Below are 14,779 nucleotides of genomic sequence, written 5' to 3'. Positions count from 1 at the left end.
TATTAAACATTAGTTTGCAAAAAATTTTAAAACATTATTCAAACTCCCATTCACTAGTACAAAAATCACGTACAACGTTGTATATTTTGGGCTTTTAACGACGAATTCGCGAACGACGTCATATCAGGAGACGTTAAATTGACGTCAAATTGACGTCAAATTTAAAAAATTCGACTTTAAATTAACGTTGAATTTTATCAATATACGACGTTAACTTAACGTCAAATTTTGTCAATATACAACATTAATCAATTTTTTTTGCTTTTTTTAAATTAATTGTGTAAGACCCGTAAATTTTGGGAATGGTGGGGACATGGTGGGCACCATATTTTTCATTTATTGGGCTGCACACATCAAAGTGGAGGGTCCTCCTTTTGTTGGCTATGATTGAAGGAAGTGTTGAAAGAAGTGGATGGAAGGAGCACATCATACAACTCTCGGCATCCAGCAGATGGAGAAATCACATTTCAATTATTTCTCTTAAGTGGAGACAACATAATGAAGAGAAGGGACCACCACCCCACTTGGAGAAGCACCTCACGGTTTTTCTCTCTAGCTGCACCGAAGTGTCTTCTCTTCCTTTCTATTGATGAGCTTCAAGTAAAGACACCAAGGCAACCATGAGAGACCAACAAGCATACGTAGCTGCCACAAAAGAAGTCCAGCCATTACAACCATGGAAGAAAAAGGGAGAGAGTTGCTGGAAAAATCTGGAAGAGTTGCTGCAAGATCTGGGAGAGGTGAAACGGAGAGCGTCCGGAGCTGCAGCTACAAACCTTGGGAAGGTTGATTCAAGAGGGGTGTTGGATGCTGCATCCAGAGAAGTGGAGAGCTCGTGGATTTGGAAGGAGATCCGCACACTGTATTTCAAGAATTTCAAGGAGGTCTTCAAGAGGTAAGGGGAGCTTGATATTGTGTTCAATTTGTTTGCATTAATTGTAGGTATGTTAAATTCTTGATGGGTGTGATGTATGAAATTGTAGAGTGAGGTTTGTAAATTGAATTGGTTGAACCTAGCTGCTGTAATTGTGTGTGTTGGAAGTGCTTGAAGTGATAAATTTGCCATATCTTGAATGAAGGAAAAATTTTGTGAAATTATAGTGTTTTAGGACAAATTGGAGGAAGTGAAGTAGTGAAATTGGGTATTTGTGGCCTAAAACGAAATTGGGTTGTTGGGACAGTCTTAGCCACTGTATTGTGACTTATTTGAGTCACTAAATTGATCAAAATAGTTGCAAAGTAGTAGAATTGAATTTGGACACCTAAGTTGTGAAAATTGATGTTTTAGAGTGAAATTGGAGGGGTTTTGAGAGGTGAATTTTAGAGGGAATGATGGTTTAATAACAGTGGCAGTTTAGGGACTGTTTTTGAATTATATTAGACTTGTTGGAACTCTTAAAACATTAAGATTTAATCTACATTGAAGTAGAGGCCTTGTGAGGGTTTATGTGCATGGTTTTAGTCAAAAAGAGGAAGTGGAGTAGTGAAATGGTGAGGTAAGAGGTCTGCATTGATTTGGAGAGTTGGGAATATGTTATCACACCTATTAGGACTTGTCCAGATGGTTAAATTGATAAAATCTGTTCTAAAAGAGAAAATGGCTTCATAGGTTGAGTTTTTAGCCCATTTTAGGGGTTCTAAGGGGTGAAAATGAGAAGTAGGACTACTGGAAGTATTCTATGGTTTTAGAGAGTACTAGCAAGTGCAATTAGACTTGTAGATGTAGGTTGCAAACTGGTTTGAGGGTTTTAAAGGATAGAAATGAAATTGGGCAACTTGTAGAAGTGAATTTGGAGTTTAAAGTGGTTTGATACACCTAGTCTTGGATCTAGTGATCAAATGGGTGTTGGTTTAACTTATAAATGTGGTTTTCTATCAATACCAAGGTCTATGGAACCCTTTTAGTCATTAGAACAGACCCTAGGTGCTTAAAAGTCCAATTTTCGTAGTTGTTGCCAGCTGATACGGCGCTCCAGCGCGCCCAAACGCAGCAGCAAGTTGCAGAATTTGTGTTTGATAGTTTTTGGGGTTCCGGGTGTCCGTTTTGGACGTTTCTTAAGTCGTTTTGGAGGTTTTGGACCCTTCCGGAACTGTTGGTGATGGTTTCAAAGCCATTTTCTTTGTCTAAGTATGAGTTACGGGGTTTTGTGTTGTTCAGTGGTTCTTTTAGGACTGTTATTGTCTGGTAAGGTGTATTGGATTGATTATTGTTGTTTGCTGGTATGAGGAATGTTTGGAATGCATGATATGATATGATTTATGTGGGAAGTATGTGAATAGTGTTCGGATGAATAATGTTCTGTATAATGTTGAATTTTAAGTTCCTTTGCTTTTGGACTGAATTATGTGTACAAATGTTTGGAATATTATTTATGACATGAATTATGTGAGTGTATGAAATATGTTGGAATTGTTGGGATAATATGGTGGTATCTGATTATTCATAATTGGGGTATGGATATAAGTGGTTTATGAGGTACATGGTTCCAAAAGAAATATCATGAGATTTAAAATGGTGGGATTGAATCGGAAATTTAGATCTCTCGGTGGGATCAGTTGGTGTATTGAATGAATGTAAGAGGCTTCCATATGGGGGGTTATCCCTACACTCCAACGGTCTTTCATTCTCACTTAGAGAGGATTGACGCGTGTGGTGGGAGTAGAGGGAGGTCCCAGGGTAGACGCTATCACTGGAGGTCTATTCCGCGGTAACGGACTAACCTTGTGTATGGTCGGGTGAAACCCCTCGGCAATGGCTTTGCAAAGCAGTAGAGTCCATCACAAGTGCAGAACCCGCCCCAGCTCTACATACATTCTAGTCCGGACGAGTCGGTCTATAAAATAACATTTCGGAGTATAAAGTAACAAGTATTGTGATGTTAGTCTACCACGTTTGAATGACTTTTGCATGTCGTGTAAGTGGGTGAATTGTGGTTTAATGAGTATGCTCTAATTGTTCTTTTATACGAATCTAAGTATGATTATATGAATTATCTATGCTATATGTATAACATGTTTTTTTTTTATATCTAGCTCACCCTTGCATTGTTTTTGTTATGTGCTGTTTGGGTATGTTTCTTTGGCGATGATCATCCACTTGGATGGGAGCAGATGTTGTCGCGGAGTTTCCCTTGGAGCAAGAGCTGGAGGTTGCTGATATCGCAGAGTAGTCTTCTTAGAGTTTCCTGATTGAACACTTGTAGTGTTTAATCCTTTCAACTGTTCAAGTTTAAATTTTTTTTTGTTTCTGTTATTTCTGAATGACTGTAATTTCATATTTAATTACACGTCATACTCCGACTGTTCTCTATATTTGGATGTTAACATCTTTATTATATAATATTGGCTATTACATAATCGGGATGTTACATTAATGGTATCAGAGCAGTTCGTCCTTAGGATGACCTTGTGTTGTGGGTTTACCGTGTCTTCTCTATGAAGACTTGAGTGTAGATGGTATGATTTACCATTTCTTTCAAGTCTATATAGTAATGTGTGTATCTAACTAGAAGTTTTGAGAACAGAAAACGTCTTGATAAGAGTAATGGGGGTGCACACTCATGACTTTTACCGTAGATGATTTTCCTTTCTTAATTCTGAAGGTTTGAGGTAAGAAAGAGTTAGAGTTTCAGTGTTGTTTCCCTTAGAAATTCCTGTCTTGTTCTTGTTTTGTGGTAGCGTTATGTGCTCTATAGTAGTATTGGAATGCATATTCAAGGACAACTTGAGTTGTATGATTTTTTTTAGAATTGGGTTGAGCCTTTGAGACAAGTTCTTGCCTTGAAGATAGGAGATTGAAGACTAAAAGTTAAGCTTCGGAGGTCGAGGTAAGATATTGAAGTTTAGAAGTAATGTTATGGATGAAGAAAATTTCAAGAAAACAAAGTCAGAAGGTCAGATACCGTGTATTCCACCAGAAGAGTTGGGTTTAAAGGTTATAATAAGATGAGCTTTGGGTAAGCACGGGTGTGACAAAGTTTGAGAGATCAATTTAGTTCAGTGTATCAGTAACGTCAGAGGTTAGAAGAAAGGGAAGTATTGGTGAGCGACGGAGTAGCATTGGGTGAGATTTGTAACATGGACCAATATATCAGTGATGGTTGGAATCTGAATAAGGGAATTGATAGATGGTTTGAAGCTTAAGTTAAGAAAGAAATAAGTGGACCACGGGAAATCGTTATTTTGATAGGAAATAGAAGAAGAAGGGTTTGAGGAACAATGTGTAAAACATAGAACGGATCTAAGGAGGGTGTAATAGAAGCCTGATCTCCAAGTTGAGAGAACATAAAGTGTGTGAGGAGAATTGAAGTATTATAGGACTGTGAGTTGAATAACCAAATGGAGTGGTTAAGCATTAATTGCTATTGGAGAATGCATAGTCAAGTTCAGAAGAATGTTTCAAGATTAGTGGTTCGTATAAAATAAAGGTTTGATCATTGGCTGAGATGAGAGATTTCAAATGTTGAAGGAAGGAGTACACCAGAATGCCAGTTTGGTGAGAAAGTATAAGGTCAGAGAATTAAGAGCATAGTGGATGAAGAAAGGAGAAAAAGGGTTTTAGAACAGATGATAAAGGGTGGCTGTAGTATAAATTGCTAAAGAGGGTATCGAGATTGATCAGAGGAGTTTGGATTGGTTGAGATGTTTAAAGTTATGAAGTCGCATGTTGTGATAAAGTTAATTTTCTTGGGTATGGTTTTATGGTGATGTTCAGTGTTCGGCTGAGTTTGATCAAGAGAGAAGTGGATGTTGAATGATGGATTGCAGAAGGCAGTGAGTTGGTAAGTTCAGATAAGGTCAGAGGATTGGTGTTGTTAGTTGAGAGTATGTTGAGGTTTAGAGGATTAAAGATAGGGTTTGTATTTTGACGATTCCGAGTTGAAGAGGGCAATTCTTGAAGAAGAAGGTTTTAAGTTAATCTGGACGGGATGAGTGCAAGAAGAATTATGAGTGATGTGGCGTTTGTGGAGTTAATCTAAGGGCTCAAGTTTGAAGTTTATTTAGAGTGGTTTCTTGACAGGGAAGGAGAACGAAGGTGGTGCATCAAGTATAGTTGAGCGAAAGATGGAAGCAAGTGTTATGAGAATGCAAGATGTCTGTAAATTGCAAATGAAGAAGAGATGACGTTGTTCTTTCGTAAGTTTGAGGTGTGATTCAAGGGAGGTTTGTTGTTTCAAACAAGTTCTCTAGTGCTTTATAGTCTTTAAAAGAAGCTTCGTATTTCAAGAAGAAAAGTCACCGGTTATATATATCAATTGTGGATCAAATTAGAAAGTGAAGAAAAAGGGGAGTGAGAATCAAAAGAGGTTAGCATGAATATGTGAAAAAGAGAAGATAAATCTTTATGGTGTAAAAGTTTTGGTTTGTTTTCTGCAACAAGTATGAGATTTTATAACTTGGAGAAGTGGAATTCACTTTGGAATGGGGTCATAGGCAACACCAGCGTCCAAAATTTTTGGGTGGTTCCTGTTTAAGTCGTGTAGTGCAAGAGGAAGACAGAGGTTGAGTTAGAGCAATAATATTTGGACTCAGTATAATCATAGGGAGAACTACAAGGTTGAAGAATCGCAGAAGAGAAATAGAGGACATGTTGGCATAGTCTAGTATAAGTCTTAACAATCAGGAGTGATTTCGGGCATGGTCGTTTTGTGGAGTAGAAACAGTGTTGAGGAAATGGAATGACAAGGCTATTATGAAGGGAAGAGTTTTCAGAGTTTTGTAAGGTCATAAAAGTTTTGAGAAATGGTTCTTCGAGGGTGATCTTTTGCTGGTTTCAGTCGTCATGAAAGAAGTGTTATTTTAAGTAAATTGGTGAGTAAGGAAGTATAAGGATCAGAGTAGCGCAGCAGATGATGGTGAGCATGTTATTGTCAGTAATAGGTATGCATAAAGAGCTTTCAAAATTCTGGATTGGTGGTTTGTGAGGGACGAGTTCTTTGAAATAGTATTGGTGTTGTTATATGAGCATGAGTTAGGAGTGTTTGGTCATCTTCAAGAGTCAGAAGTGAGTTTAGGTGTGAAAGAAACATGTATCAGGCAGGGAAGTTAAGTGAGCCTTCGGTTGCAAGCTACAGGGTCAACTTTAAAGTGAGAAAGTATTAATGGCTTTGGAATCGGAAGAGTGGGTCAATGGGCGAAGGAGACTATTCGAGCTGTGGTTTTGAGTTATAATGGCAATCTAGAGGTAAAGTTATGTTAACAGATGGTTTGAACAAAGAGAAACTTACCTTGACTAGTTTCGATAGCCTTAATTTTCGAGGACGAAAATTTTTGTTGTTGGGGAGAATGTAAGACCCGTAAATTTTGGGAATGGTGGGGACATGGTGGGCACCATATTTTTCATTTATTGGGCTGCACACATCAAAGTGGAGGGTCCTCCTTTTGTTGGCTATGATTGAAGGAAGTGTTGAAAGAAGTGGATGGAAGGAGCACATCATACAACTCTCGGCATCCAGCAGATGGAGAAATCACATTTCAATTATTTCTCTTAAGTGGAGACAACATAATGAAGAGAAGGGACCACCACCCCACTTGGAGAAGCACCTCACGGTTTTTCTCTCTAGCTGCACCGAAGTGTCTTCTCTTCCTTTCTATTGATGAGCTTCAAGTAAAGACACCAAGGCAACCATGAGAGACCAACAAGCATACGTAGCTGCCACAAAAGAAGTCCAGCCATTACAACCATGGAAGAAAAAGGGAGAGAGTTGCTGGAAAAATCTGGAAGAGTTGCTGCAAGATCTGGGAGAGGTGAAACGGAGAGCGTCCGGAGCTGCAGCTACAAACCTTGGGAAGGTTGATTCAAGAGGGGTGTTGGATGCTGCATCCAGAGAAGTGGAGAGCTCGTGGATTTGGAAGGAGATCCGCACACTGTATTTCAAGAATTTCAAGGAGGTCTTCAAGAGGTAAGGGGAGCTTGATATTGTGTTCAATTTGTTTGCATTAATTGTAGGTATGTTAAATTCTTGATGGGTGTGATGTATGAAATTGTAGAGTGAGGTTTGTAAATTGAATTGGTTGAACCTAGCTGCTGTAATTGTGTGTGTTGGAAGTGCTTGAAGTGATAAATTTGCCATATCTTGAATGAAGGAAAAATTTTGTGAAATTATAGTGTTTTAGGACAAATTGGAGGAAGTGAAGTAGTGAAATTGGGTATTTGTGGCCTAAAACGAAATTGGGTTGTTGGGACAGTCTTAGCCACTGTATTGTGACTTATTTGAGTCACTAAATTGATCAAAATAGTTGCAAAGTAGTAGAATTGAATTTGGACACCTAAGTTGTGAAAATTGATGTTTTAGAGTGAAATTGGAGGGGTTTTGAGAGGTGAATTTTAGAGGGAATGATGGTTTAATAACAGTGGCAGTTTAGGGACTGTTTTTGAATTATATTAGACTTGTTGGAACTCTTAAAACATTAAGATTTAATCTACATTGAAGTAGAGGCCTTGTGAGGGTTTATGTGCATGGTTTTAGTCAAAAAGAGGAAGTGGAGTAGTGAAATGGTGAGGTAAGAGGTCTGCATTGATTTGGAGAGTTGGGAATATGTTATCACACCTATTAGGACTTGTCCAGATGGTTAAATTGATAAAATCTGTTCTAAAAGAGAAAATGGCTTCATAGGTTGAGTTTTTAGCCCATTTTAGGGGTTCTAAGGGGTGAAAATGAGAAGTAGGACTACTGGAAGTATTCTATGGTTTTAGAGAGTACTAGCAAGTGCAATTAGACTTGTGGATGTAGGTTGCAAACTGGTTTGAGGGTTTTAAAGGATAGAAATGAAATTGGGCAACTTGTAGAAGTGAATTTGGAGTTTAATGTGGTTTGATACACCTAGTCTTGGATCTAGTGATCAAATGGGTGTTGGTTTAACTTATAAATGTGGTTTTCTATCAATACCAAGGTCTATGGAACCCTTTTAGTCATTAGAACAGACCCTAGGTGCTTAAAAGTCCAATTTTCGTAGTTGCTGCCAGCTGATACGGTGCTCCAGCGCCCTTTGGTCGCGCTCCAGCGCGCCCAAACGCAGCAGCAAGTTGCAGAATTTGTGTTTGATAGTTTTTGGGGTTCCGGGTGTCCGTTTTGGACGTTTCTTAAGTCGTTTTGGAGGTTTTGGACCCTTCCGGAACTGTTGGTGATGGTTTCAAAGCCATTTTCTTTGTCTAAGTATGAGTTACGGGGTTTTGTGTTGTTCAGTGGTTCTTTTAGGACTGTTATTGTCTGGTAAGGTGTATTGGATTGATTATTGTTGTTTGCTGGTATGAGGAATGTTTGGAATGCATGATATGATATGATTTATGTGGGAAGTATGTGAATAGTGTTCGGATGAATAGTGTTCTGTATAATGTTGAATTTTAAGTTCCTTTGCTTTTGGACTGAATTATGTGTACAAATGTTTGGAATATTATTTATGACATGAATTATGTGAGTGTATGAAATATGTTGGAATTGTTGGGATAATATGGTGGTATCTGATTATTCATAATTGGGGTATGGATATAAGTGGTTTATGAGGTACATGGTTCCAAAAGAAATATCATGAGATTTAAAATGGTGGGATTGAATCGGAAATTTAGATCTCTCGGTGGGATCAGTTGGTGTATTGAATGAATGTAAGAGGCTTCCATATGGGGGGTTATCCCTACACTCCAACGGTCTTTCATTCTCACTTAGAGAGGATTGACGCGTGTGGTGGGAGTAGAGGGAGGTCCCAGGGTAGACGCTATCACTGGAGGTCTATTCCGCGGTAACGGACTAACCTTGTGTATGGTCGGGTGAAACCCCTCGGCAATGGCTTTGCAAAGCAGTAGAGTCCATCACAAGTGCAGAACCCGCCCCAGCTCTACATACATTCTAGTCCGGACGAGTCGGTCTATAAAATAACATTTCGGAGTATAAAGTAACAAGTATTGTGATGTTAGTCTACCACGTTTGAATGACTTTTGCATGTCGTGTAAGTGGGTGAATTGTGGTTTAATGAGTATGCTCTAATTGTTCTTTTATACGAATCTAAGTATGATTATATGAATTATCTATGCTATATGTATAACATGTTTTTTTTTTATATCTAGCTCACCCTTGCATTGTTTTTGTTATGTGCTGTTTGGGTATGTTTCTTTGGCGATGATCATCCACTTGGATGGGAGCAGATGTTGTCGCGGAGTTTCCCTTGGAGCAAGAGCTGGAGGTTGCTGATATCGCAGAGTAGTCTTCTTAGAGTTTCCTGATTGAACACTTGTAGTGTTTAATCCTTTCAACTGTTCAAGTTTAAATTTTTTTTTTGTTTCTTTTATTTCTGAATGACTGTAATTTCATATTTAATTACACGTCATACTCCAACTGTTCTCTATATTTGGATGTTAACATCTTTATTATATAATATTGGCTATTACATAATCGGGATGTTACAAATTGTGATCCTTTTTTACAACTCTACGAGACCTGAAAAGCAGAAAAACAACAAATTTCAGTATTTGTTGATATTTTATAAAGCATGAACTATGAATGTATAGTGTAGTATCAACAACAAACAACAATAACCAACAACAAACAAGTTCAATCAAACAACAACAAAAAACAATTTCAACCAAACAACAACAACAAACAAGTTCAACAAAAAAAAACAGCAAACAATTTCAACAAATAAGTTCTTCAAAACGAAAATGAAAACTAACCTTCAAAAGGTGGGTTCGTGGAATAAAGTGTCATCACATGTGAGAGAGAAAGCAGAATGCGCCTATGAAGGACAAGAGCACGAAAATAATCGGTTAAAACAAACTAAAATCATACATAAATTAGTTAATTAACATACATTTGTATCAAATGAAAGAAATATTACATGTGATGGTCGTCAGACTTCGTTCGAGAAAAGTTTGAGAGGAGAAGAGGGTCTCGCGCGCTAAAATAAAGTTAATGAATTTTCAATCTCCCGCACAAATTTTTATTGAATTCACTAACCTTTTGATGTCTAACGCTAGAACATTCGACGTTTTATATCCTTTTACGTCGAATTACAATTCTAAACGACGTTTAATAATTGCATTTATTTTCAAAAATGTCACCGGTCATTTTTAACGTTGGCTATTCAATGGCTGGACATTGAACGCGTGACGTTATAAGCTATTTTTATACTAGTGATTTCTAATATTTTCCTATATTTTAAAATTATTCTCATCTTGTAGTGAAAATAAAAAATAAAAAAACCATGTTATCCTAAGGAAAACATTAAGAAATATAAATCCGATGAGATTGAGAGATTAAGACTATCCAATTTATTTTAAGATCCACTTTATGTACCATCCCATTTTAGTAGAATAAAACTACCAAAATAAAACATTACATAGATGATAACGTATCAGAAAATTACAAACTACAAGAGTAGAAGATTCTACCCTTGAAGAGTAAAACTCTCCATCTGGTTGCTTCTCTCTCAATAAACTGATGGATCCCCTGAAATATGTCATCCTTAAGCTCACACCCATTAAGACGATTATTGCAAAAGAGAAAACACACAAAAACAGACAAACAAAAACAAGGGTAAGCTAGTTGAAACTATAATGTGATGACCACTCTAAGTGACCACTCTAGGTTATGTGGAAGTTTCCGTATTCATATATCTATATCCTACCTAAATGTTAGGAAACAGTTTTTGTATTGATTATATCTAAAATTGGTAGAACTAATTTTCTTATTAAACAAACAGCAGTGGAAATACGTGTTGTGGGAAACCCTAATTTGGTTATTTATAAGGTGTGGCGTGTTCTTGCGAGTTGGCAACAACGAAAATGGTAAAGTATGATCTGACACACATGTGTTAACAAGCAGACAAAAGTCATCATTATTAGCGTACCACTCATACTATGCAATATAAGAAATAATTCTAAGTTAGATCCCCAAACTTCTTTCCGTTTAATATATATATATATATATATATATATATATATATATATATATATATATATATATTCTTGTATTGTTTTGGATATCAATTAAATTATTTAAAAAATAAAAATTACAATAAAAATATATATTACAAAAAATTTAATGTAAAAGGATTTATTGTATTTTTTTTTAATTTCAAATTTTAAGATAAAAATTATAATTGTATAATTTTAAAATAAAGTATTAAATAATAGTTTCACGATTGAATCCTTAAATTTAATAATAAGATATTTCCTTGTGACAAAAATAAATAATAAATAAAAATATTTAAATAAAAACAAATGATTAAATGTGTGTTTTAAAAATGATTTAATCAAAGATTTGTATTTTTTTTAAATGTAATACATTATTTAAACAAAATTACACAAATGTGAAAAAAAAAATGTAATTGCCTTTAGATACAAGTAAATTTTGTGAATACATTAATCGTAGAAAATAAAAAATTACATAAAAAATGCTATTAAACTGAAATGAGACAAGGACTAAGGAAAATAGTATAAATAGTTGTTTTCCTATCTAATAAATTAATGATGTTTTTAGTGTTTTAAAATAGGGATGAGTACTCTTGATATTTTTGTTGTGTTGCATATAGATTTGATAATCCAATCATGTTATCTCACCTCGAAGACTAAAGACTTGGTTGATTAGGGAGTGTGTTTTGATTAGATTGTATTTTTATTAGTTTTTTTTTTCCATAGTTTGATCTTGTCATTATTGTTAGAAAACTTCTTGAATTTGGTTTAGAACTTAACATGGTATTAAGAAAATTTTATTTAATTAAAAGATCTTTTTAATTTGTTAAAATGTTCATAACATAGAAAGACCTTGGCGCTCCCTCCAATTTTTTTATTTATATTTATATAAATTCATATATAATTTAAACTATTTTTTTTAAAATTTTAATATATTTTATATATTCAGTATCTCAAAATCTTTTATCTATCTATATAAATATTTTAACACTCTTAAAATTTTGTTGAAGGTCCGCTACTTATATCCATATATATATATATATATATATATATATATATATATATATATATATATTATAATTATAAAGAATATTTTAATTAATTCAATATTTTTTAATCAATTAAAATTACTTTTTACAATCATGATTAGTTCTAAATAAAAGTTTGTAATATGTTAAAACAATTTTTTATTAGATTAAACTTTTATATGATTTCATAAGGTTTTAGGATACTTTATTATGATCTGTTCAAATGTAGATTTAATGAATTTCCCAAGTAAGTTAAAATAATAAATTAAAATAAAGTTTTAATCTATTAAAACTGAATTTTTAAATTTTTATATTTCTCTCGTTTTGGCTTCCTTTAAATACTGTTTTTGAACAGATTTTTTCGAGTCACTTTTACTTTTGAGAGAGTAACACTAGATAAAAAACAAAGTTCTTGGAGTAATTTTGTCGGTGTTTTGAAGATCATTTAGCTGCGAAAAGGGAAACTCAAGTTTTGTTCACTTAAGATTGTGTTGTTATTGGTTGTATTTGTTGATGAAGTGATTTTGTTCGTTGAAATTTTCTTTTTGTATTGTGTAGTTATTTTTGGATAGAGTTTTTATAGTAGTAGTTCAATAACAAGGTATTATTGGTGTTAGGTATTCATCTTGTAAGATACAATATCTGTGTTCTTTGTCGGTTTGTGTTTGAACCAATGCAAAATTCTTTGTGCAATTTCTTCTTTCCTTTCTGTATTCAATTTAATTTGTTTAGCATATTATTGTCTATCTTGATCTTTATTGTCTTGTGGTTAAAGTGAACTAATATTTTGACGTGAAAAGCTTACCTAAAAGAACAATTGAATTTTATCATTCAATCCGATCCATAAGGTTTTTATTCTATAGCTTTAAATTTTTCAAACAACAGTGGTAATTCAATTAACCCCTCTTGAACTTAGCTTATCTTTCTAACAATTGTAGCAAGTGGTAGTTCTTGAAAGATACTCCAAACGTGATCATGTCTTTTAAAAATGATTGAGAACGAATTACTTTTTGTTGAAGGTGCTTTTATAAATAGACAACCCATTTGGAGGTGTCAATTATCAATTTTGGAAGGCTAGAGTGAAATTCTTTATTGAGTCAATTGATAAAGGGATTTAGGATGTTATTCATTCCTAAACATGTTAATAATAAGATTTAATGTCTTTTTATGTCTCTATTTTCGTCTAGAATCTCAAATAGGTCCTCTTCTTTTTTGGCGTCTCAATTGAGTCTTATTTTTGTAAAATTAAATCAAATAGAGGCTTGACGTCAAATTGATCAAAAGCCATTAAGGAGGATTGATGAATCATTATTTTCTACACTTCACTTAGTTTATTGTGTTAGAATTAGTCGGGGAATTGTGCTTAAACGTTCGGTATTTTCCTGTTTTTCCTAATTGTGCTTAATTTGATCGGAAATTCTTATTTTAACTAATTTGAATTATCTGAGCTAATTATTTGCATTATGAATTGCAGGAAAATTTTGGAAATGTTTTGGGACTTCCATATAAATGTGACATAAATTTTAGAAGCAAAAATTTGGCATTCCAAAACATGTCACACGGCCATTACAAAATTCATTGGATTGGAATCATTGAAGCAAATGGAATGAAAGGACCACATTGATTTGAGGCACGGTTTTATAGCTGGAAATTAACAAATGTGCTGCTACAATATCTGAAAACCACACGCCCCTTCTTCTTTTCTTGTTATTGATTGAAGGAAATGATACAATATGCTAAAGGAGACAACACATGGGGCCACTTGGTTGGAAATTCACGTCCACATGCATTCCTAAATGCTAAACACGGCTATGGAATTTATGTTGGCAAACATATGACAAAAGTGGGGCTGCAACTAAAAGACAAAATACTAGAAAAGTTGACATAAGTGGAAGCAACTCCTAAAGGACAAAACACAAAAACCAATTGGAAGATTAATTTTGTCAAATGGTGCCACCACTCACGGTCTGCTCACGTCCAAAGGAGGAGTTCCAAATTAGTGGAAGTGTTGACATGGCCTACATAGAAAAGAGCTGGATGCAGCAGCCACCACGGAAGAGGTGGAAGAAGTGAAGCAAACTGCACTGTCTGGTAGGGAAAACACTTCACACGACCTTGTTCACAGTCAAGCTGAGATGGAAAAGAAAGAAACACGGTTGCTACTGGAAGCATGAAAGGAGACACGTCCATGGCAGCAGAGAGCGTACAGTCCAGCTGGAGCAATGGAGTTTCCACAGCTTGGTTTGGCAACGTTTCCAGCAGCCACAAGCCAAGAAGGAGCAGCTGGCCTAGAAGAAAGCAAAAAGGAAGATTCACGGCTGGAAGGGAAGTCCAGCAGACGTCCAAACTGGTGCAGCCTTCAGCAGCGTCCAGCAGCTTCACGCGGACAGCAGCACACTCCAAGCATCACGTCCAGCATGGAGGCAGCCCTTATGCACATCACGCTCCAGCTTCATCAACAAAAATCCAGCACTGTGAAACAACCTCTCATGGAAGCTCACGGCCTCTTTGGAGCAGCCCACATGGATGAAGGTAGCAATGAGGAAGTAACAACACCCAAGGGAGCACCAGGATGAGTAAAATGAAGGAAGGCACTAGCTTGGCACAAGGGGTTCTGAATTGAAAGCACACAGCAGCTCAAGGCCCTCACAGAAGCAACACACATTGATGAAGAGCTCCATCCAGCACCCTTGGAGAACATCACGGTATAGCAGAGAGCAAATCCAGTAACAACTTGGAGCAGCACCTTGAGAAGAAGAAGAAATTCACGGTGGTGTAGCAGTCCATGCAGCAGCTTCACGGGACTGAGTTGGTGTGCATGAGGGCCCATGATTTATTATTATTAAGT

The 14,779-nt window shown here is 35.7% G+C and overlaps 2 protein-coding genes across 2 annotated transcripts; both read left to right on the top strand.

Annotated features, from left to right (window-relative positions):
* The first annotated feature begins 385 nt into the window (after nucleotides 1–385).
* LOC128193578 (uncharacterized) lies at nucleotides 386–3,228 on the top strand. The gene is made up of 2 exons (XM_052867344.1): nucleotides 386–895; nucleotides 3,112–3,228. The coding sequence occupies exons 1-2, from the start codon at nucleotides 621–623 to the stop codon at nucleotides 3,155–3,157; spliced, it is 321 nt and encodes a 106-aa protein (XP_052723304.1). The 5' UTR covers nucleotides 386–620; the 3' UTR covers nucleotides 3,158–3,228.
* A 2,548-nt stretch (nucleotides 3,229–5,776) lies between these two features.
* On the top strand, nucleotides 5,777–9,256 carry LOC128193451 (uncharacterized). The gene is made up of 2 exons (XM_052866711.1): nucleotides 5,777–6,902; nucleotides 9,140–9,256. The coding sequence occupies exons 1-2, from the start codon at nucleotides 6,628–6,630 to the stop codon at nucleotides 9,183–9,185; spliced, it is 321 nt and encodes a 106-aa protein (XP_052722671.1). The 5' UTR covers nucleotides 5,777–6,627; the 3' UTR covers nucleotides 9,186–9,256.
* Nucleotides 9,257–14,779: the final 5,523 nt, after the last annotated feature.

This window comes from Vigna angularis, chromosome 8, assembly GCF_016808095.1.
Source record: "Vigna angularis cultivar LongXiaoDou No.4 chromosome 8, ASM1680809v1, whole genome shotgun sequence".
Classification (NCBI taxonomy): domain Eukaryota; kingdom Viridiplantae; phylum Streptophyta; class Magnoliopsida; order Fabales; family Fabaceae; genus Vigna; species Vigna angularis.
Note: the sequence above shows the minus strand (reverse complement) of the source record. Positions and strands in the feature narration are given on the sequence as shown.